At 40.6% G+C, this 23603-nt stretch overlaps 1 protein-coding gene across 3 annotated transcripts in view; it reads left to right on the top strand.

Annotated features, from left to right (window-relative positions):
• ADAM23 (ADAM metallopeptidase domain 23) overlaps positions 1–23603 on the top strand; it is a 148844-nt gene that overhangs the window by 73341 nt on the left and 51900 nt on the right. For all 3 annotated transcript variants that reach the window (XM_084779289.1, XM_084779288.1, XM_084779287.1), the window contains exons 5-12: positions 5753–5835; positions 7165–7228; positions 10992–11064; positions 11813–11886; positions 13639–13704; positions 19657–19728; positions 22034–22197; positions 23000–23084. In XM_084779289.1, coding sequence (XP_084635415.1) covers positions 5753–5835; positions 7165–7228; positions 10992–11064; positions 11813–11886; positions 13639–13704; positions 19657–19728; positions 22034–22197; positions 23000–23084 — 681 coding nt within the window. The remainder of the gene's footprint in view (positions 1–5752; positions 5836–7164; positions 7229–10991; positions 11065–11812; positions 11887–13638; positions 13705–19656; positions 19729–22033; positions 22198–22999; positions 23085–23603) is intronic.

A 23603-nucleotide genomic window follows, 5' to 3' on the forward strand; every position in this document is an offset into this window, starting at 1 on the left:
GGGGGTGGGGAGGACACTTGTCTACAAATACGGATACCTAAGTTTTCATCCCCGACACTCACGTTAAGAACTCATGCATGTCTATTGGGGAGTGGAGACAGGCAGATCCTGAGAGCTCCCTGGCCAGCCAGTCTAGCTGAATGAGCAAACTTCTGGTTGGGAGGAAGGCCCTGTTTCAAGGCGATAGGAGAGCCGTGGAAGAAGGTACCTGATGTCCTGCTGTGGCTTCTGCAGAAGTGTGCAAAAGCTTCCACACACTTCCATGCCATCCTACACACACACACACACACACACACACACACACACACACACACACACACCACACTCACACCACATGGGATCTATATACATATGTATGTATGTATTCAAAAGAAAGGTCAGTCAGCTCATCAGTTCAACTCCAACCTTATTCCTGTTTTAGGTAAAGACGCGCATCCATGAGCCAGTGATGCCTCCCTACCCCGTGTGGAGAAGGCTTTCTACTCACCCTATTCTTTCCCTCACCAGTGTGATCACGTGACTATTTTAGCATGATCCTTATCACACCGTGAGCTTGGTGTGGCTGAAGCTCACTATATTTGTGAGGCTTTGGCAGCAGGAGGGCACTGATGCCAGCTGGGTGAGTGGGTCCTGGATAGACGTTGCTCCTGGGTGGAAGTGGAATCAGTGTAGAGCAGAGGGATTTGGAGAGTGAACAGTTTCAGTCCTGTGTTTTCTTCTCTGGTTTCTTTTTCTGTCCTTTTTTCTCCCTGATCTGTTTTCTACTTCCCTGTGATCTCTTCCTTTATATTCATTTAGTGAATTTTCTTAGACTTTTTCTTCATCCATTTTCTACCTCTCAGGCTGTATTTGGAATGAACAATTCTTATTTTTATGTTCTGTCCCTAGCCAGAAAGTTTGGGATTCTACTTTTACAATAAATTTAAATGCTCCTATGTTACTTGCATACGCGTTATAATATTTTGTAGCTTTTGGATTAATAGCTGGCTTAAGAGTTGCTTGCTGTTAGGTAAATAATGAACAATTTAAATAATAACAGGAAAGATTACATATGCTAGGTCATTTATACTAGATATGAAATTACAGTCATTAAAATTTCAAGTTTGAAATTAAGCTCACTATGTTGATCATTCAAAATATTGCTATTTCTGGAAATTTTCTGAATACAATCTAGATTATAAAAGGAACATGAGTGGACAACACTGGTTCTTTACAAAGCTATTTTACGTTTATACAATATAATTTATGTGAAATAGTAAAGTTATAAGGCATTTGGCGGTCCCAATACTCTTATCAATACACCACCGGAAGAGCTCTTTTCCCTCTTCAATTTAGTGAAGGTAAATTATTAAACTGTTGTTGGAATCTGAAATTCCTCGACTCTCTGAATGTAATTTTTCATGTTCCCATTCTGCAGCAAATCTAGGCACATGTAATCAGCTATAGACATAGACCACCCCCCTTTTTCAAAGACTGGTACACTATGTTAGTAGGTCATTTGAGGGTAGCGTATTCATTTCAGTATGTCCCAAGTCTAATTCCGGTTATGCACGGTTCTTTGCGATGGGTGGTATCACTTGTTTGTAAATGCTTCCCAGACCTTCAGTCAAAGATCTCACTTCTCAGACACTGGGAGCCTCTAGGTCTCCCTGGGAGCAGCTAAGGTTTCGCTGAGTGTTTAAGGCTGTGAAGCTCATAAGCTCTGACTGATTGAATGTCACTGAAGCACTTGAGATAATTAAGCAGGCACAAAGGTTGGAAAAAAATTTTAAATTTAATTATTGGCTTGTTTTCTTTTGGTTTTAGTGCTCCTCAAATCCAAAAGGGACATTCCTACCAACCTGTCCATCTCTTGCACATTCACAGGCACCTTCCACTCCTGAATGTTTGCTGCCCTCTCTCCTTGTGGACTTATGTGGCTTTTTTTTTAAACATCACTGTTGTTTAAGTGGGTTACTGTGAGAGCAGCAAAGTTTTTTTATTAAAGTGAGTGGAATTAAATAATGCCTGTTAATAGAGCAATGATATCATAGTATAGACTTTTTTTTTCACTTTCAAGTTATTATCACTTGAATCCCTAAGTTGCTTTCTCTACTCATTTATGATTAGGAAATGTTTTAAAAGATAAGAATCACATGGGCTGAGGTGTGTAGCTCAGTAGTAGAGTGCTTGCCTAGCATGCACAAGGTCCTGGGTTCAATCCCCCCCCCCCCCCACCATGAAGAACAGGCAGACAAACAAGCCCTCAAACAAACATAACTAAAAACAACTAACCCCACACCAGTGAACAAAACAGAGGAGGGTGCACCAGTGTCTTCCAGTGGAATTCTAAGCTTGCTGACCTTGTGTAGAAGATGGCCGTTATGAGAACATGACTCAGTTCTTAGAGTCCATGGCTGTGAGCAAAAGCTGGCCGAGAAAGTTGGGAGTGCATTAACTGGGAATTTTCATTTCCTCTGACCACCAATAAGTTCTGCATCTCAGAGAATCCATTGTTTTGCTGAGTTTAATTAACAGATGAACAGTTTTTAGATCTGAAAATGTTGATATTGTGGAGACACACATTGACTTAGCCCTTGACACTGCTTGTCTAATGCCAAGATTGTGCCCAGTCTGAGGGGTCAGCGCTGACCAGCCCTCTTGAGAGGCCGAGGCTTTCTTACCTGGAAGAAGAGATGTTAACCCGAGGGCCTGAAGACGTGACATCCATCTAGGCCAGGCTACTTTTGGAGGAGTCTATACTACCCATCTCCCAATCCTCACACATTGGTTACAGTCAGTTAGTGATTATTCAAGATGGCAGATTCTTTGGAAAGCTGATTGCTCTGTGTCACGGAGAGTGAAATCCCTCAAATGTGTGTCCTTTGCATCTTGGCCAACTACAGCAGCAACATGGGTCTCTGGAGTTTCCAAGTGATGATTTTCAACAATACCTAAAAGAAAAACTTGCCATAAATTTAACAATAAACTTAGAAAAGATTCTAACATTAACACAAAAATGGAAGTCACCAAACTAGTAAATATACTTTAGATATTAAAGGTGAATATTGTGTTAACATCAGGAACCGAGTACTCCTCATCTAAGATTCAGAGAACTTGATAACACAGAACCAAATATACAGTTTCCTACCTTAGTCAAGCAGATGACAACTATCTTTCTAGTCGTCAGGGCAAGTGAATGGAACTTACATATAAGAAGGGCTGGTGATATTTATGGGGAAAATAAGATATTTTTTGAGACATGAGTTCTCTGTGTAACAGCCCTGGCTGTCCCAAACTCGATTTAGAGACCAGGCTGGCCTTGGACTCACAGACATCCACTTGCCTCTTGAGTGCTGGGATTAAAGGCATGTACCACCACTCCCGACCCAAATAAGAATATCTTAAGGAAAACCTGCAACTGGCTTTTCTTGGGAAGGTTGAATAAATACAGATGTTTTCTGTGAACTTCTTACAACCCTTGACTTAAGACAGCTTTTATTCTTTGTGACACAAAGTGTTAAAGAACAACTCTGGCAGAATTTACAGTTACTGTATATTTTGTTTTTAGAATCATGTGAAACATTTGAAATGTGATTGCTATATATTGACCTGGGTTCGCAAGTTGCTGAGATGTGTGAACCCATTTGCCCTTATAAGTTGCAATGCTAAATCCACAAATAGAACTTGGCATACTATGGATAAATCAATATTTATAAGCAACTTTGCTATTTGAGAACAGAGGAGCGTGCCACAGTGACTGATACAGCACCCATATTAGGAGGAGTTTAGATTACTCTTAGAGGATAGAGGATGCTAACTGCATATAAAACTAAAGAGACAAAGATGAAGTAAAGTGTCCCCTCAAATGAAAAATGTAGAATGATGAAGGTGTAATCAAACTGTAGCGCAGCTATGGACACCTTTCCAGAGTCACAACATGAACACTAAGTAGCAGCTTAAGCCAAGATGGGCAGCATATGTTGAAATGTATTGAGATGAGAGAGGGCTGTATCAGTCTGTGTCATGGAGATACTTTTCTTATTTATTTATTTATTTATTTAAACATCAGCTCTATTGATATATAACATAAATACAATGACTGTATATTTTGGTTTATGATTTCTTTCTTTTTAAAATTTTTTTATTATTTTAAATCATTTTTTAAATTTAAAGGTATTTGATCATATTCTTTCCCTTTTTAGATCCTCTAACCCCCCTACCCACTCAACTTTATGTTCTTTCTCAAAAACCCCAATAAAACAACAAAACCCCCTTCAAACCAAGAAAACAAAATAAAGCACCACCCCCAAACAAAACAATAGCAACAAAAACAACAACAACAAACAAATAAAAGCACGCACACACAAAAACAGTGGAATACATTATATGTTGGTCAACTACTTCTGAACATGAGGCCTGCCGTACAGTGGATGATATACCCAATGTCACTCCATTGGAGGAAAATGATTTTTTTCTTTTCCAGCAGGTATACATGACAGTTCAGTTGTTAATTTTAACTTAGTAGCTAGCTAGCCATTCATTCATTCATTCATTCATTCATTCATTCATCCAGTTTTTAAAACTATAGCAAAATAAAATATAAAACAAAAACTATCACATCGAAGTTGGGCAAGATAAATCAACAGAAGGAAAAGGCCTAAGAGTCGGAGACCCACTTGTTTGCACCCTCAGGAATTCCATAAAGACGCCAACTGGAAGCCATAATATAAGTACGAGGGACCTGGTGTGGACCGATGCAGGCCCTGTGCGTGCTGCTTTAGTCTCTTTGAGCTCATATGAGCTTTGCTCGTGTTGATTTAAAGGCCTTGTTTTTCTTGACGTCCCTTGTCCTTTCTGGTTCTTACACTCCTTCTGACTCCTTTTCCACGGGGTTCCCTGAGCTCAAAGGAAAGGGACTTGATGGAGACTTCCCCATATAGAGCCGAGTATTCCAAGGTCTCTCACTCTCCTCAAAATGTCTTGCTGCGGGTCTCTATATTTGTTCCCATCTATAGCAGCAGGAAGCTTCTCAGATGATGGTTTAACAAGGCGCTGATCTGTGAGTATAGCAGAATATTATTGAGTCACTTTGTCACCACATTTCCCCCCCCCCTTTTTTTTGGGTCAGTGTTCTTTGGTTTTACCCTAAGTCCTTGGCCTATCTAGTCTCAGATTCTCGATCACCAAAGCAATGCCAGCTATGGGTTCCACCTCATGAGTGGGCCTTAGTCAAATCAGTTATTGCTTGGTTACTCCCACAGCTTTGTGCCCCCATTGCCCATAGTCTAACTTGTAGGTAGTACACCAGTGTAGGTAAAGGGTCTGTGGTTGGCTTGGTGTTTATGTTTATCTTTGATAACATGGAGAGTACTTTAGGAAGATAATTTCTAAAGTGGAGCAAATCCAATTATAGCAGCATAATCTACTTAACATGCATATAAACACAAGAAGAAGAGTTGTGTGCGAAAGGGAGAAGAGACTGCTGTGTAACCACATCTGTTTGTAACTACTTCTGTAATGCACGCTTGAGAAGTGCATGCAAACCTTATCATTGACATTGGTTTTATTTCCTATAAAGCCCCTTTCTCCTCTATTAAACACATGCAAACTTGTGCATTTTAAGATGATTGCTCAACCCTATGTTTGACTTCAAATAGGAGTTTCTTGTGGGCATGCATTCTCGTCCTCAATGATCTTTCTCTACAGAGCTATCAGACGCAGGGTTATCAATGTATAAGATGCAATCAGTAAGGCGTTCTTCATTTTGTAGGGCGGAGAGCACTGCTACTACCATGGAAGCATCAGAGGTGTTAAAGACTCCAGGGTGGCTCTGTCGACGTGCAATGGACTCCAGTAAGTGGCGTCTTCTTGGGTCTTCCCGACCTCCAGGCTTGTTCTTATCCATTCACTTTTTAAATATTAGTCACTTTTCCGTGTCAATGCTATAATGGGGAGTAGTTCCAGGGAGCTAAAGTCCCCTCTTCCTTAATACCTAGACGTTATAGGAAACTCAGAAAGTAAACAAATAATTACATAGATCAATAATTCCCATTTTGGTTGATGCTATGAAGGGAAAGGACAGGGATGTATTAATTAGCTTTCTGTTACTGGGACAAAATTCCTGAGATGATCAACGTATAAGAGAAAAGGATTATTTTAGCTCAAGCTTTGGGGGTTTGAATCCATGATGAGCTGATGTCATTACTTTAGGCCACAGGTGAGGAGCCACACCGTTGCCAATTGAATGTATATAGTGCAACAAAACTGCTCACTGTATGGCTAGGAGAGATAGCGTACAACCCCCCTCCCCGCCCCCATGACTTTTTACAAGGCTCATGGTGATCACGTCATGGTGATTTCACTACCTCCTAGTAATACCACTCAGCGGTAAAGTCAGATCTTGTAGTGGACCTGTGGGGACATTTAAGACCCAAACCTTAGCAAGAGCTTACAGAGTGGCTCAGGTGCATGGCAAAGGCCATATCAGTTGGATTAGATCTAAGTCTAATGAGGCATCAGCCTAAGAAGGAAGGGATGTTAAGAGGAACTCATGCATCATCTGGAGGCAGACTCTTTGAAATGCATGACCACGTTTTAGACCAAATCAGGTGGTGCCTCGGATGAAGGTTTGGCTTTGGCCATTTGATGAAAAGGGGTCTTAAAACCCTGTTCAATCATCATTTTTAAAAAATCTCATGTCTCCCTAATTTAATTGTGGTTTCTATGACATATTATTTAATAGAAATTCACAATTTACAAGTGTAAAGATACTTCTGTTAGCCTCTTCAGAATAAGAGATGGTTTTAGAATGTTCTTAGACAATGGAGTGGCCAACTTTCTTGTAGGTGATACAAAATATGCACTAGTTTCATACTGTTCTGGCATAAGCGATTTATCCCACACCATATGAGAGATCTTATCCCAGATCAGTGTTGTCCTCATTTTTAAAAAAAACATTGAGTTTGTAGGCTCTGGGGGAATGCTTCACACTTTTGTGGCTTGCATGTTGCCTAGTAGCGTCCTTGGAGTGGCGAGACCACCGCAGGGTTCCATGCAGCTCCTGAGAGTTTTTTCTGGGACTGTACTAAGACACTTGCGCAGAGTCACCATTTAATGACACTGTTGAGATGCTCACTTGGCGGCTCCATTTGCTGACTGTCCGCCTGGTGTCTTGTGTTACAGTGGCATGTTTGAGGATGACACCTTCGTGTATATGATAGAGCCGCTGGAGCTGACTCATGACGAGGTGGGTCTGCGACGTCTATTTCCTTATGGTGTTTAGTTTTTCCAGCACGTGGAGACAAAACACATCAAAGAGCATTTATCAGTGTTAGGATGTTATGGTGGCAGAGCAGAGGTATCATGCCTAGGCACTCTGAAGCAAGCCCATTCTTTTCACTCTTTGGAGGGAGCAGGGAGGGTCTTTGTTTTGCACTGGGTGCCATGGACTCCATTAGAAATGTGCTCACTCTCACTATCTCCTTTAGAGAATTGTGTCAGAATATACTTACTTCTGTTACTGGAACTAGTTACTGGGGAAATCTGTGATCTAGACAATGACTGCATGATAACACACACAGCTCTGAGATGGAGAAGAAAATAGCGCTTCAGCCTGTATAGGCCAGCAGCCGTACTCAGAAACCCCTTTGTCCTGCTGCGCTGTTCTCACTTTATGGTCTAATACGGAGTCATCAGCGTTATATTGAGAGCTTACTACATTTTGCATTCGTGATAAAATTGGTATCCCAAGACTCGTGATGGGGGTGCGAAAGATGAGTAAGAAGTCACACATGGCATTCCAGGAGGTCGTTCCTGGCTGAAGAGAGCAAAAGTCATCAAGGTGGAGGGGGAATCTTGAGTAAAGGCCTTAAGGGACTTGGAACATTCCCAGGCCTGTGAAGGTATAGAGGTTCTGCGTGGGCGCTGCTTGCTGGGTTCTGATGATTATAGGAGTCGTGACTGTGCAGGAGCAAGGTGAAAATTGGCAGGTGATGACTCGGTGAGGTCACAGAGTGATGATCAGAATGATGTGGCCATTTGATGGAGAGCAGAAATAGTTTGAGTGGGGCAGAGGGTGTTACTGTGAAGCCCAGGCCTCCTGTCTGTCTTTTGGATGTTGTGTGTGTGCCACCATGTCCAGATGGAAACGTTAAAAATAAAACAACTTATTTTAAGGATCTGGTAGTCGGTGTTGGAGAAATGGCTCAGAGGTTAAGAGCACTGGCTGTTCTTCCAGAGGTCCCGAGTTCTATCCCCAGTAACCACATGGTGGCTCACAACCATCTATAATGCGATCTGGTGCCCTCTTCTGGCAGGCAGAATACTGTATACATAGTAACTAAATAAATCTTAAGAAAAAAGAATGTAGTAGTCATTTGAGGTAGTTAATGTATATTACTATAAGATATATATATATATATATATATATTTACTTATAGTGTATGAGTGTTCTGTGTGTGTGCAGTGTTGGAGGAGCCAAGCAAATGACATCAGAGCTCTAGGAAGCGGAGTTACAGATGGATGTGAGTAGCCATGTGGGTGCCAGGAACTCCCTTTTCTGTAAGGACAACAAGAACGTTCAACTGCTGAGCAATCTCACCAACCCCGACGTCCAGGCTTTTCATAATAAAAGTCAGCATTTTCGTGTGTGTGTGTGTGTGTGTTTGTGTGTCTGTCTCTCTCTCTCTCTCTCACACACACACACACAATGGGATAACTTCTCAAATTTGAGACAGAAAAGGCCATTAAATCTGTACCTGGTGATATTTGAACGAGCCTGTATAGGTTGTGATGAGTAACTTTAAACCTTTCCAGAGAGTGATGACAGTTTGCCCTAGATTAAGCTGTCTGACGTGTAAAACACGCTCCCTATTCCATGTGCAGGCAGGTAACCCTCTTAGAGCAGAAACACTTGACTTTTGCTTTGACTAACTGCTCTCTTACTTCCCTCACCAAGGAAATCCCCCAAAAGAAAACAACAACAAATCCAAAATAGTTCTCTAAGCTCTTGCATTTTAAGAATGGATAAATGGGATAATTTCCAGAGCATCCATTATAGGACAGTGTTTGCAGACTCGGTGATGCATTGCAGCATCTGCTGCACTGCTAAAGGTTTATATACATATAAACTCTTATTATCCAAATCTTTAAAGAACTGGTGCTTCGTCATTACAGCTGTAATTACACTGCTCGGGGACGATGGTGGCGTGCTTATTATCCTTTGTTCCCTGCCTGCCTCCTACCGCCTCCCTTTTGTTCGCAGAGCAATGTGTTCTCATTCTCGCTGTGGGTGGGGGCAAAGGAACAGAACTTGAAACTTTAAATGATTTGTAAAACTCGTGTTGCAGATTCAGAGGTGAACTTCACTACACTAGGTGTCTTTTCATCTGTTGCCAGAATAAAGAGCTCACTAGAATAGCTTTGGATTTTTGGATGTTCATATTTATTATTATTATTATTATTATTATTATTATTATTATTATTATTATTTTTATTATTAATGTTAGCATGCTTTGTAGTAAGTCAAGAGTATGGACAGGATATTTCCAGTAAGAATTCAATCAATATTGAAATCTTGCAAAATCAATATTAGAAAGCCCCAAATCTACTACTAATATATTAGACAATTTGAAGAGCAAAATAGACAATTAAAAAGTAATTATCCATTATACCATCCACAAAGATAATCTCATCACCTTTTAGCAAATATTCATACAGTTTTTTTAAATCGCAGTTTTTCACATATATTTTAACTAAGTTGACTGGGTCATCATTTCATAGCACAACTTAACGCAATAATGCGTCTTTCTGAATCTCAATATTTTTATTCATTAAAATGAAATGTGACGGTCGACCTTGGTTGTCAGTTTGACACACCTGAGAGGAGGGAAGCTCAGCTGAAGAAAGGCCTCCATCAGAATGGCCTATGGGCATGTCTGTGGAGCATTTTTTTGGCTGCTGACTTATGTAGGATGGCCAAGCCCATCGTGGGTGGCACTATCCCTAGACAGGTGGCATAAAATAATCATCCCTGGGCTCTATCAAAAAAGGAAGCTGAGCAAGCCAGTAAGCAGCGTTCCACTAGGTTCCTGCCTCTCGGTTCCTTCCCTCAGTTTCTTCCGAGAGGGACTGTAACCTACAATCTGGGCTCGACCCTTTCCTCCTCAAGTTGGCTTGGCCCATGTTTTCTCATAGCAACAGAAAGCCAACTAGGACGGGGATAGAATATGGACTACATTGGATGTCTTGTTGGGAATATGTTGGACAATACACACATAATCGCTGGCTGGCAGGCTTTTAAAATATCAAATAATGTAATGAGTCAGTGTGATTTCTAGGCCAAAGGGTATGGGTATTTTCAAGGTTGCTTATGGATATTATTAAACTCTTTCTCAAGCCATGTCACCAGTGATGGGTGAGTACATTCTGCCTTGCAGCTGTAATTAACTACAGATGTCATAATTGTTAAATCATTTACAAGTTGGTGGGGGAAATTGTTGTTTCATCTTTTCAAAAGTTATGTTTTAAAAGCGTATTAAATCATTAATGTAGCAGGGCATGGTGGCGCACGCCTGGAATCCCAGCACTCGAAGAGACAGGCGGGTCTCTGTGAGTTCAAGGCCAGCCTGGTCTACAAAGCTAGTCCAGAACCGCCAAAGCTACGCAGATAGGCCCTGTCTCAGGTGCAGGGGTTGCGGGGTAGGGGAGCAATGTTTTCTCATGCTGGTGGACATACTGTTTTTTTCTTATGCATTTCCCACTTGGTGCTTTGAAAGAAGCTGAGATTTAAGAGCAACAGACATAAAAGTGCTTTGATCTAAGTGGGGCATCTGAAGGGCACTGTTTTATTTAAAATTAATGATTCAACAAGGCAAACCCCACCCCTTTCCTTCCAATAGCTAACGTCCCTGTGTAAGGAAGGGTGTTAGAGAAAGCATTGAGCTTAACACAGTTCCGTGGAGGTGTCTTCTGTCTCACGTCCTCATTTCCTGCAATTGTTTTTGTTTCAGAAAAGCACAGGTCGACCACACATGATCCAGAAAACCCTGGCAGGACAATATTCTAAGCAGATGAAGAATCTCAGTAAGTTTTAATTAAAACAGCCGTGATACGTGTGGGGACTGAGACTTGGCAGACCTCTAGACGCGCAGGCTCGTTGGAAAGGGAAATTGGTTTGCGGGCTGGGGTCAGCAGTGTGGGTGGGGAGTGGAGTCCCAGCTGAGCCTTGTGTGGGATGAGGCGTGGGGAATTGTTTTCAATGGAGATGACAAATGAAGGTCTGGCGCGTAGCTGGGCTGAGAACCTGACTGTAGCCAAATGTAACTGATGACTGCAGGGCCAGGCAGTAGGCCAGCCTTTCTGGGCTGCCTGCCCCCTTCACTCGGCCCCTGAAGCATCTTTAGTATGCTAATGTTGGTAAGGCCTTCTTTTGATTTCCTTGGGGCATGGCATCCTATTCCTATATACTGATGTCCAGAATATTTCATAATTTATGCAAAACCTTATGCCACCTTCTCACTTTAAATTCTAAAATAAATTGGGCACACATAGCAGAGGTCTTAAGATATTGTTAACCGGTTGTAGGTCAAACAACTATCTTCTAGTCAACCTTGGGCACCTCACATTTTTTCACCATGAGAAGAAAACAGCATTTGAACTGTCTTTGTGAGTGTGAAATGTTGAACAATCAATGCATGGTTTCACTGTAGGCTCTTCTGGCTTTGTGATGACATTTATTATTAATGGCACTGTTCCTTCGTGTAATATTTGGAGTCTATTCTCAATGGAAATCTGTCTGCCTCCATTTGATGTTCATTTTCTTCTTACGCAGGCACAGATGGCGGTGACCAGTGGCCTTTGCTACCTGAACTACAGTGGCTGCGAAGAAGAAAAAGAGCAGCGAGTGTGAGTGTAGCCTTGGGCCCCAGGCCTGCCTCCATTACCCTGTTACCCTCGGGAGCCTGCCCCACACTCTAGCTCAACTTTCCTCTTCAGAACCAAAACAACACAGAGAAGCTTCCGTCTCTTGAGCATCTTCAGCATAATGCTGTTTATTCTTCTCTCCCTGTTGGTGATTGAATCTGATTAGTGTGTCTGTGTAAAAAAAAAAAAGTGCTGTTTTAGTTCTTTTTTCACTGTGGTTTTTCTTACGAAACTTGGAGCAAATTTTTTTTTATTGAAAAGCACAGCAGGGCTGTTGAGATAGCTAAGCAGGAGAAGCTTAGACTTGAACTCCATCCTTGTGGCCGACTGGTGGAAGGAGACAGTTGATTCCGGTAGTTGACCTCAGGGCATGCACTTACCCTCCCCCACTCAAACAAACAAATAAGCAATAAAGAGAGAATGCATGACAACTTTAGAGGTAATATGGCTTATACAATATCATATAAAACACGTCTGCTAAAAATATCAGCTAATCAAGTTTATTTGTATTTCTTCCAAATTGAAAAAAATTTTTACTATGCCAAATTTGAAACCTGGATGTGCTTTTCAGAAACAGAGTGACACAATGCCGTTTCTCTCTTGGCAATATGACAGTGGTTAAGTAAAAGTCACGAGATGACATAGTAGGGACTGTTGTATGCCTCTTGTGCAGTGATAAGCGCGTAGGGGCATCGGAACTAAAGATGTAGTAGATTAGAAGACTGTAGTGATTGCGACTATTTAGTAATTACATGGTGAATGCCATGTAACCAAGAATTAATTCTACAGCTTATAGGTTACATGGTAATTCACTAGATGACTTAATGAGTAATTATAGCACAAATTACACATTTTAGACAATACTTAATAGAATGTATTTTTTTTTCCGTGTTAAATGAATTAGACTCCCCAGCGATTTAAAACTTAGTTCAAGTTTGAATCATCTTCTTGCATAGTGTGTGTATTGGTCTGATGGTCATCATGAAGGCGCTTCTTAGGTTTACTTATTTAGAACTCCTTGGTTACTCTTGAATGTGCAGTTGGCTCATGCGTCTCCCCTTTGACTCCAGCCTACCCCCATGCTGAGCAGTTACTATGTACAAATAGAGAAAGAACCATCATTTTTACCTTTTCAGCTATGAGAAAAGTTACGGATGAATAAGAAGTAAAATAATCTTTATTCCTAAAGTGTTATCGGTCAGCGTTTGTTGCCGTGAGTGGCGGGAAGTTGGTTCTCTGCTAGTAGCCTTTTACCCGAGTCCTCTAATTCTTGTTGACCACCCTGAGGTGATTTCGGAGATGCCTACCGTTCTCATGATGGATTTAAAGTGACATTTTTAAGTAAATATGAATATTTTATTGTTAATGCCGTAGAAAAGGAAGTTAACCTATTTTTAGCTACTGTGCTATGAATTTTCCTTTGGAGTAATTTTACCTGGACAAACCACATAGAAACAACATAACCCATTTCCCATTTTGGGAAATGTAGATGTTAAATGTAGAAGATAAGTAGAGATGGTAAAATTGTTTTTTTTCCCCTAAATTCTTGTTTGTTCACTGACACTTTTTAGTCACGCACGAACAATTGCCTTACCTGGCTTCTTTCTGGGGTGTGTATACAATAGGCAGAGAAGAGTCCTGAAATTCAAGGCTTATCTAGAACTTTACTTTGAAGACTAGAGATGCTTATCGTCAGTCCCTGTTCTGACCGTGCATTTTTAAATTTTTCTTTAGCCATCACGCGGTGTGTTTGAAGAAATGAAGTATTTGGAGCTTATGATTGTCAATGACCACAAGACGGTAAGAATAGGGAATCAGTGCTGTCTTAGTTACTGGTATGTTGCTTTGAAGAGCCACTGTGACCATGGCAACCTGTAAATGAAAGCTTTTTAATTGGGGTCTTGCTTACAGCTTCAGAGGATGAGTCCATGAGCGTCATGTTGGGTCATGTAGTGTGGCAGCAGGCAGGCAGGCAGGCAGGCAGGCAGGCTGGGAGCTTACATTTGATCCAGAAACAGGAGACAGAGACAGAAAGACAGAGAGACAGGGTTGGGGGGTGAGGGCTGGGGAAGTAAAGAGAGGAGGTGAGATGGGGGTAGGGGCTGGCACGGGCTTTTGAAACATCAAAGCCCACCCTCAGTGACACACCTCCTCCAAATAGGTCACACTTCCTAATCCTTCCCAAAACAGTCCCTCCAACTAAGGACCAAGCCTTCAAATATATGAGCCTATAGGGGCCTTTCTCATACAAACCACCAAAAATGCCCAATAAAGTGCAGATGTTTAGACACAATCTTTGACGATTCTAAATGAGCTCTGTGTTTCTAGATGAAGAAGAGATAGTGACTGTGGAATTTTGACAGCTCCAGATTTATCTCTTTAATAGAGATTTACAGCGGGTAGATTTGTCAATATGTTATTTTTCATTTGTCCATGTTTCAAATTCCTACTCTCTACTTTTTACAATTACAATTGTGTGCCTGGTCATCGATTCATTATTTTATTCCATGTTTTTGCTCTACGGAAAAAAAATATCATACGTGAGCCTCTGGGCTCTATCTCCAGCACTGAACAAACTAATAAACAAATCTAAAGAGACCACCTGAAGCCAGTGCTTAGCTTTTACTAAATACTGGCAATAGAAATAACTTGCCATGGAAGTGACAAGTGCCGCACTTCAGTAACGCTTAAGAGAAGTGTGGATAGAAGTCTCAGCTCTCCCTTGAGCCTTTTAAACTCATTGTCTACTTAGCCAGACCCACAGCATTGGAGCAACCGCCTTCTGGCCACGCGGTGTACTACTATGGCCCATTCCAGGGATGTGCTGGTAAATCTCAGAGAACGTTTTAAGTGTTAGCTCATCTCCAGTGTTTAACTGTTCCCATGGTGGCTGATTTTAAGCCCTTGAGACCATTAGCTGAAGACAGGCAAGGATGTGACCAAGTGGTTCCTTTGAGCCTCTTGCATCTGGCCTCACCACTGCCACATTCTCACATTCATTAGGTCAATGATTATTTCGTTACAGCTATGCAGTTTTAAGTCTAAAACTTTCTCATTAAGGGCAGTTGATTTTATGGAAGTGGGGTTGTGTTTTTAAAGACACCACGAAGATGAGAACTTTGAAAAACTGCTTGAAAGTAAAAAACATTAAATATTGGGATAAAATCTTAAGCTTCAGTAAGTCCTTGTCATTTTAAGAAAATCAAAGTTAACGAACCATATGATAAAGTCATATTGTACATTAAATTGACCACATGAAATTCTATTCAACACAGTCTCAGAGAAGTCCTTGAAACTGTATACTACGAAAGCTTTAATATATAATTAACTTTTTATTTGAGTCTTTTACCTTAATGGATATTTAAATTAATTAGCGTTAGTTACTAAGTACTAATTCAGTTGTGTTGAAAATTATTTCCCCCTCTGAAGAATTCTTTTTATTTTTGTACACAGACTTAATTGTCTGTATCAGCCTTTCAATATATTTCTTGAGATATATCTGTAAGAAGGGAAATTTGTTGGAATTGATTATAACTTAAGAGAAGTTTTTCATGGGTAAGGAAAACCAGTTGTTCAGGTGCTGATTTGCACTAAGAAAGGCTTAAATATGAGTTTCTGAAGGGTGCTAGTGAGGGCATCTTCATCGGAATCACCTTTTCTGATTCCGAACTTTCCTAACTACTTTTCCCACCTGATGATTGTGGCAAATTTTGAAATTATGTCTTTAAAAGCCAGAGCTTTCCCAAGCACCCATTGTACAAATCTTGTACAGTATAGATAAAATAATTAAGGTGTATACAATACTGTTGAACATGCAATGTGTATTCCCTCCAAATGAGCAGTTGAGAACATCAATTCTTTAAATATTTGTTTCATTTACTATTATTAGCATGTATGTGAGAAAGAATAAGAGCAAGAGTGAGAGAGAGAGGGAGAGAGAGAGAGCGAGAGAACAATAGCACCTTTCTCAAAAATATTATTTTCTGCAGAGAAAACTTGATTTGCTTATACCACATATTTTGTGATACAATCATCATCTTATTTGGGGTAGTATATCTTTTAATTCAAGTTACTTTAAGCATTTATTTATTATCATGTATGTGTGTGTATGGTGCATATGGTTGTAGGCGCGCATGGTGTGGAGGTCAGAGGTCAGCTTTCACAGATCGGTGTTTCCCGTCTACTTTGTTGAGTCCCTTGTCTCCCATATGCTGTACTCCAGGATAGCCGGCATTTCTGCCTTTCCTTCCCGCCCCACCATAGGTTGCTGGAACTACAGATGCATGCCACCCAATCCTGGTTTTTTTTTTTTAAATGTGGGTTTAGAGAACTGAACTGCTGTCAGGCTTGCCAGGCAACCCACTGAGCCATCTCACTAGCCCACATCTTTTAATTAAAAAAAGAAACCTCATGTTTTTAAACCAACGAAGTGTTGGTTTTCATTTCATTACAACAGTTTATATTGAATGAGCACTGGGCATGGTATTTTAATGACAGATTTGTGTGTGTGAGGGGGGGATGTATTTTTAAAATGCAAAACACAAACAGAAAACAAACCTTGACTGTTTGAATGGTGGTGATGCCCAAGATAGAATGGAGCTACCTGACAGTTTCTAGCTTTTAAAGAATTATTATTTTGGGCTAATAGCACTAAATAGCTCCTTTGCTTTAAGACCAGGTTGCATTCTCTTCTACAGTTGTCCCAAATAATTATTCATTTTAAGAACCCTCCTAAGAGTTGAGAAAAGCCCCCCTTTTGAGGTTATCTTCCTCTCAAATAAAAAAATCAAGTATAATTGCTGCAAAGATGCGATACACAAGTAGAGAGAGTAGGGTACCACACTTTGGTGCCATAAGCCAGACTGAGCTTGGGTAAGTGAATACGTCAGTTTCTGCTGTCTGGAGATTTGCTGCTGGACCGTAGCATGGTCATCCCACTGAGAAGCCCCGTCTCGTGGTGTTTGTACTGTACGAGCCAGCGGGATTTTGTAATTCTTACCTTTGGGTTGAAAATAAGGTTCAGCTTTAATTGTTTTCAAAAGGGCACATTTCTTAAGGGGCTCATTTATCCAGGAAGTGAAAGCCAATTTGCTGGCTTAAATGGAAATGGTTTTCAGTGATCAGAAAATGTGAAGGTAAGTTTTATCATAAATGGAGCTTGCACATTTTTCTTTATTTGCCAAATTAGTTCTCATTCATGCAGGAAATGGAAGCATTTCGCCTACATTTGCATTCTCGCTTCCATCTCTAATATTGGCTGCCTGAAAAATCGCACCTATCGTGTTTTGAACAAGCAGCCCAATTATCAGAGGCTTTCAATTAGAAAGAAAAAAAATCTCTCAAATTTGTAGAAAGCATCTTGGTACCTAGCTGGCGGAACCTAATTTGTGAGCAATTATAGCTTGATAAAAGTCTGCAAACATTTCTTTGAGCTGCTTAAGCTAAAAATAAATATTAAAAACTGCCTAATAAAAAATTGGTTGAGATATTTTAAAACACACATAAAGTAGTGTTTTGCCTACATTACTGCCATGTTGTTAAATATGAACCAATAAGGGCAAATCAATGATGATTCAAATATTTTTTTCAATTAAAACCTCATTTAGTTTTCCTTATTTAAAAACCAGTGTATTTTTTTTAATGGACAAAACAAATTACAAATTTTCATCAATAATCCTGACTAGTTGGGGGCTATGTAATAAACAATAGTTTATAATTATTTCATAAGAACTGTTAACTGAACAAGTTAATTTCTTCTCCAAGCCCAGAATAGGACAAACTTTGTTTTAGTCCCGTGATCCCAGATAAGTTATCTGAGGATAATAAAGCTCACTTCATAGAGTTGTGAGGAGTTCATATTTGTTGTGTGGGAGGAACATAGTTTCTCATAGATCCTAGGTGCCCAGTAAGTGGAGTTTCAAGTTAATAAAACCAGTGCTGTTTTCTTTGTGGGGCTGGGAACCCAAGATCTTAAGCTTACTAAGCAAGTTATCTATCACTAAGCTGCCTCCCCAACACTGAATACAGACGATGATGATGATGATGAAGATGAAGATGAAGATGACCTTCTGGTTTCTGTGACACAGTGATTCTTTTCTTGCTGCTATTTATTCTGATTGTTTAATATCTGAACCCTCAAATTTGGTAGGGGGGCTTGGCTCAGGGCTCTGTTGCACGTTCTCTTCCTGACTGACAGCTTCCAGTTTCAAGTCTTTAAATGGGATCATGACTTAAGAGCCTTTCCTTCAGAGTTTTAGACTCCTGGGTTCCATGCCCAGGGTGCTAACTGTGAACTTGGCATCTCTGATTTGGTATTGGTATAGGCAGCTCACATTTGGTACCCCTAAATCACAGTTCAGAGTTACTGGACTGGTTCCCAGTGTGTTCTTGAAATTCATGTGTTAGGAGCAGTTCCCAAGTTCATATGGTGCTGGCATTCAGAGGGTCTCTGAGAAGTATCTAGGATTATGTGAAAAGAAAAAGTATGATTTTATTATGTATTAAATATTCTCTATCTTTCTGAAATAGTTGATTTAATAACTGTAATTGAAGACAATTTTTAAAGACGTATGTGGTACAAAGGAATCATTAGTTCAAGCCATGTTTTCACCCCTCGTGGTTGTAGAAATAACAGTAGCCTCATGGACCAGTGGGGGCAAGATGTTCCTACAGTTCCTCATGGACCAGTGGGGGCAGGGTGTTCCTACAGTTCCTCATGGACCAGTGGGGGCAGGGTGTTCCTACAGTTCCTCATGGACCAGTGGGGGCAGGGTGTTCCTAAGTTGGCTCGCCCTTCACATGTCCTCCTCTTCAACATATATCGAATAAAGTGTCTGACTCCTTGATTAAAAAAAAACAACCCAGTCCTTTAGTGGGCAGGTTTGCTGTATGATGGTAGCGTATGAAGTCTTAGGCCATGTCTTCAGTACTACAAACTAAACCAAAACCTCCCCCAAGCCCAGACAAATGCTGGTGGATGTTCTGCTGTGTCCTTGACACAGAGCCTTGCTGTTTTGTGCAGGTCTTGAACTCTTGGATTCAAGGGATCCTCCCGCCCCGGTTTCTCAAGTGCTGGGATTATAGATGTGCACCAGTAGGCCAGACCCATATGTCAGCATATGGAATGATTTTGATAAGTTTTTTCTCAAATAATTATAAACAGCTATTATTGTTTGACATACTTCCTCTTACTTTTTGGCCCCTCTTTGGCTTTGCCCATCAAGAATAAAGGCTTGCTTTAGGAGTGGCATCCTTGGGAGAAAATTTACCAAATGCAGGAAAAGTAATTCCCTGCCACGGAAAATATCTAAAGTGCTACATGGAAAAAAATGCTCTGGACTTATGCGTGGGCCTTGAGTTTAAAGTGAGGAAATTGTCCAGTTGATAATTGGTTTTTGGTCTAAGCTCTTTGTAAATTGTTAAGATTCATTTTTATGAAAGCAGACGAACCTGAATAGTAGATGTTAAGACTGAATTGAAATTTGACTCCGAGGGACAGAGTTTCCGTGCTTGTCTTTCGGCTCCTTCAGGCCCTGGGGCATCATGAGTGCTTTACAGTTTTGCCACCTGGGTTTGTGTTGTGGGGAAAGGAGAAAAAAAAATACAACAGCATCTCCATCATGGTGGAAACCGATTTCTGACCTTCTGCTCCACAGTTCTAGTCTCTCTCAGAGATTTCTGCTTATGTGAAAGTTTGACATTTGGTGTCAATTAGGATTTGACAGTGATGAGTCCGTCTCCTCTCCCCTCCAGTATAAGAAGCACCGCTCTTCTCATGCGCATACCAACAACTTCGCAAAGTCTGTGGTCAACCTTGTAGACTCAGTAAGTAGCCTGACTTTCTAGAAAATTCTTTTTGTTAATCCCCCATCCCCCCAAAAGGGCATGGTTTATCTCTCTTTCTCTCTGCTCTGCTCAGTGATAATGTTAGTTATCTCTTGGGTGAAATAAAAAATATATTCATACATACTCCTGTTGAAGAAACTGTTGGATGTTGAGCTTTGCAAAAAAAAAAAATAGTATTGTCTGAGCTTCAGAATTTTCAGACTTCCCAAGACACTTCAGACTTATTTCTTTCTTCTAAGCTTATTGACTTTCATTAATTATCGTTTTAATTCTACGTATCTGTGGGGTGCAGCGAGATAATTCAATACATGTGTACGGTATCTAATGAGCAAATCAGACTGGTGAGCAGTGCCACCTCCTTAAACAGTAAGAAATTTTTATTAACCCACAGTAATTGTATAGCATTGCCTCTGTTATTACCAGAGTCCACGGGGGATAAAGAGCAACAGAGAAAGACCGTAAGGCCTGGAAATTAGTCTCAGCAAATGAGACTTTATTAATAACTACTTGAGCTTTTCCTAAATATTTTTGCGCAAGTAGAGAAGTCCTAATGGATTGAGGCAGCATGTGTTTAGAGAATTTAGACAGATGAAAGTTTCATGGCTGTGTGTTTATTATCTTAGCTCTCCTATGGTGGAATGTTTCAGCCTTACTTTCTAGTATCCGAGGTGATAGAATTAGGTGTTGTTGCCACATAAAATAATTTGGAACAATGAAATGTCTCCTTTCAAAGGGATCTGACCCTACACATCTTTACTACAGACATCCTTTTCCCTTCCTGGTACCTCATAAGTTCCAAAGAATAATCGTTTAGGTTTTCTTCTTGATCCCTGCCTTAGGTGGCAACCCCACGGAGCTAAATTTCATATATTATGTTCCAATAAATAATTCAATTTGACTCACATAAATTAATTTATATATTCTGCTGTGAAGTGCTACTTTGTTAAGCTAAATATATTTCTATCTTGTATTTATTGTATGGTCCCACTTTACTGTGGGAAAAAATCCCCTTTTATAAATTGCCAAGCATCTAAATGCTACTCACTCTGAGGATCTGCTTTTTAAACAGCCCCAAACCACCCGTCATGTAAATATTCATAACATATTTTGTGCACCTAGCATATGTTATGTGCCTCATAGGCACAGCTGACAAAATTGTAATATGAGTTGATGTGCATAGAATATGTAATATAAAATTAAGGTTGAACCCCTGAGAGCCAGTTTACATCTGCCTTATTACTTTTCCTTAATTTCAGCTCTTGTCAATCTGCTCACAGGAAAGCTGTAACTGGATATGGAAAAGAGAATTTTAAACACATCTTTTCCCATGCAAAAGCTATTTATTAGGCAGCAGCATCTCTGCATTAGTCATTTTTTGCATGATTGAATAGAATCATACCTTGCAAAATTTAATTTTTAGCTTATGTTATATTTATAAAATCCTGGAGCTGATTGTTCATTGCAAAAGTATATTACAGTTAACTCATCTTTGTGTAGAGCCATGATAGCCTCAATTTGATGCTAATTTCTTTATTCAGTGTCTTCAAAGACCATTCACTTGTTTTTTTTTTTTTTTAGATAGTTTGAAAAGTAAGACAATGTGGCAGCTCTCATTGAAGTTGGTCAATTCTGTGAGTTATTTATTTGGCCTAAAATAGACAGAACAGAAGAATAACAGGCTATATATGAATGATGCCACTCTGCAGTGAGGGTGAGATTGGTGACGCAGATCTGTGACCCCCCACCACCACCTCAGATCTGTGATTCACTCTGAGAGTTATTATGTTGTGCGGCAAGGCAGCTGTACTGTTTGATGAACGGTCCCAAACCTGTAGGTTATATTGCACTTAGAGTCACTATGTCAGGCTCCGACTTGTTGTCTCCTATGGGGTTTGGAAAGGTTATTTTATTGAGTCCTGTTGTCAGTGCAGGTCCTGACTTGAGGATCTTGACATCCGTACACTCCTCTCAGATATGAGATGCCAGGCAATGGAAGATGCTGAGGTGTTGGGGGGGGAGTGCAAATAATCTTCAGAAGAGTCGAGAATACAGAATTGTGTGGGTTTTTTTTTTTTTTTTTTTGTTTTGGGTGGTTTTTTTTGTCTTCTTCTTGATTTTGGCTCTTGGAAAAAAAAAGAAAGGGAAAGCAGATTCTGTATGTGTAGCTAATTCTGACCCCGTGTTCTCTCGCCTCCCCCCTCCTCCCTTCCGCTGACTGACTCACTGATTGTGCATGTTTGACCCAGTGTTTTCCTCCTGCGCCTGTCCTGTTGTATACCCTCAGATTTACAAGGAGCAGCTCAACACCAGGGTTGTCCTGGTGGCTGTAGAGACCTGGACAGAGAAGGACCAAATTGACATCACCATCAACCCCGTGCAGATGCTGCACGAGTTCTCCAAGTACCGGCAACGCATCAAGCAGCACGCCGACGCCGTGCACCTCATCTCGTACGTGCTCCCTCAGGCTGCTATTGCAGTTTAGGCTCAACATTTATCTTCATCTCCTTATTGTACCAGTTGGTTGGGTTAGATACCAGGGAGCAGAGTTGCTATTGATACCATTCTCTGTTCATAGAGGTAGGATTCCAGGGCTGGGATGCTGTGGTTTCATGGCCACCAGCTCTACTGTCCTTGAGGTCAAATCGCAACCCAAAGTGCTGCTGGCACTGCTGCCTTTATTACAGGAAGCAGGAACACCAGGCTGGGGAGAAGGGCTGGAGGGATCCCCTTTCTGTAAGATCAACTTCTGCAAAGCAGGTTTCCTGAAAGCGTGTGTGCATCTGCGTCACGCAAGTTCACTAGATCAAACTCATGTGGCCACACCTAGCCGTAGGACGTCTAGAAAAATCTCTTTAGATAAACCATCGGATACAGGTGTGTTTCTGTCACTAAGGAGGAGGGTTACACTCTCTTCTCACTCCTCCTCTTCCCCACTCGTGGCAAAGCTGTTTTCGCATATTCCTCCCTGGTTCGGGCCTGCAAGCAAACACACTCCTTTGTCCCTGTTTATCTTTGTCCTTTACCCACACCTCCTCCCAGACTTTATCAGTTTATAACAGCCAGCAATAGCTCGTCTATAGTAGAAAAAGAGTCAATGTGTTTTTTAACAGTAACAGCACAGACTGAAATCTATTTAAAGACAGTCTTTATTTCCTGTTGAGAGTAGTTTTCAGGGTGTTCAGTGTGGGAGAATACGTATGTTTGGGGAGCACTTACGTGGTGTTTTCTAACAGGACTTTGTTTTCTTAAGGCGTGTGACATTCCATTATAAGCGAAGCAGTCTGAGTTACTTTGGAGGTGTGTGTTCTCGCATAAGAGGGGTTGGTGTGAATGAGGTAAGTTTCATGCTTTCTTTAAGTAGAGCTCTCTATCTTTGAAACTGATTCCTTTCTCCATGAAGGCCCAGCGTCTCACCCTTCGCTTGCGTGTTTTGAAGAATGCCATTGAGAATGTAGCTTGAGTGGCTTAGATCAGAAAACAGGGCCTGGAGCGCTCCTTCAAGCTCGCACTGACAGCTTTGGATGTCATCGGGATAGCTTTGCACTCTCATAGTGTAAACATCACCTGAAAATTGCCTCGGAGATTTTTTTTAGGCCTTATATAGTTGAGATGTTAAGTTTTTTTTTTATAAATTTCTCAATCTTTTTCCTCTGACTTTAAAAATGTTTTAAAATGTTTTCCTGCACATATTAGAGTTAACTCACTTAGATAAAAACTATACAGGCATAGCTTGTCTTTATATATACATTTTTCATTTTTATGTTTTCTACATAAGTTTGGTATGAATTAAAACAAATGTTTTCATAGAATCGTAGTTTGGCTACCTTTATTATGAACGTTCTCAGTTGAAAGAA

This window comes from Acomys minous (genome assembly GCF_964271855.1).
Source record: "Acomys minous genome assembly, chromosome: 4".
Taxonomy (NCBI): Eukaryota; Metazoa; Chordata; class Mammalia; order Rodentia; family Muridae; genus Acomys; species Acomys minous.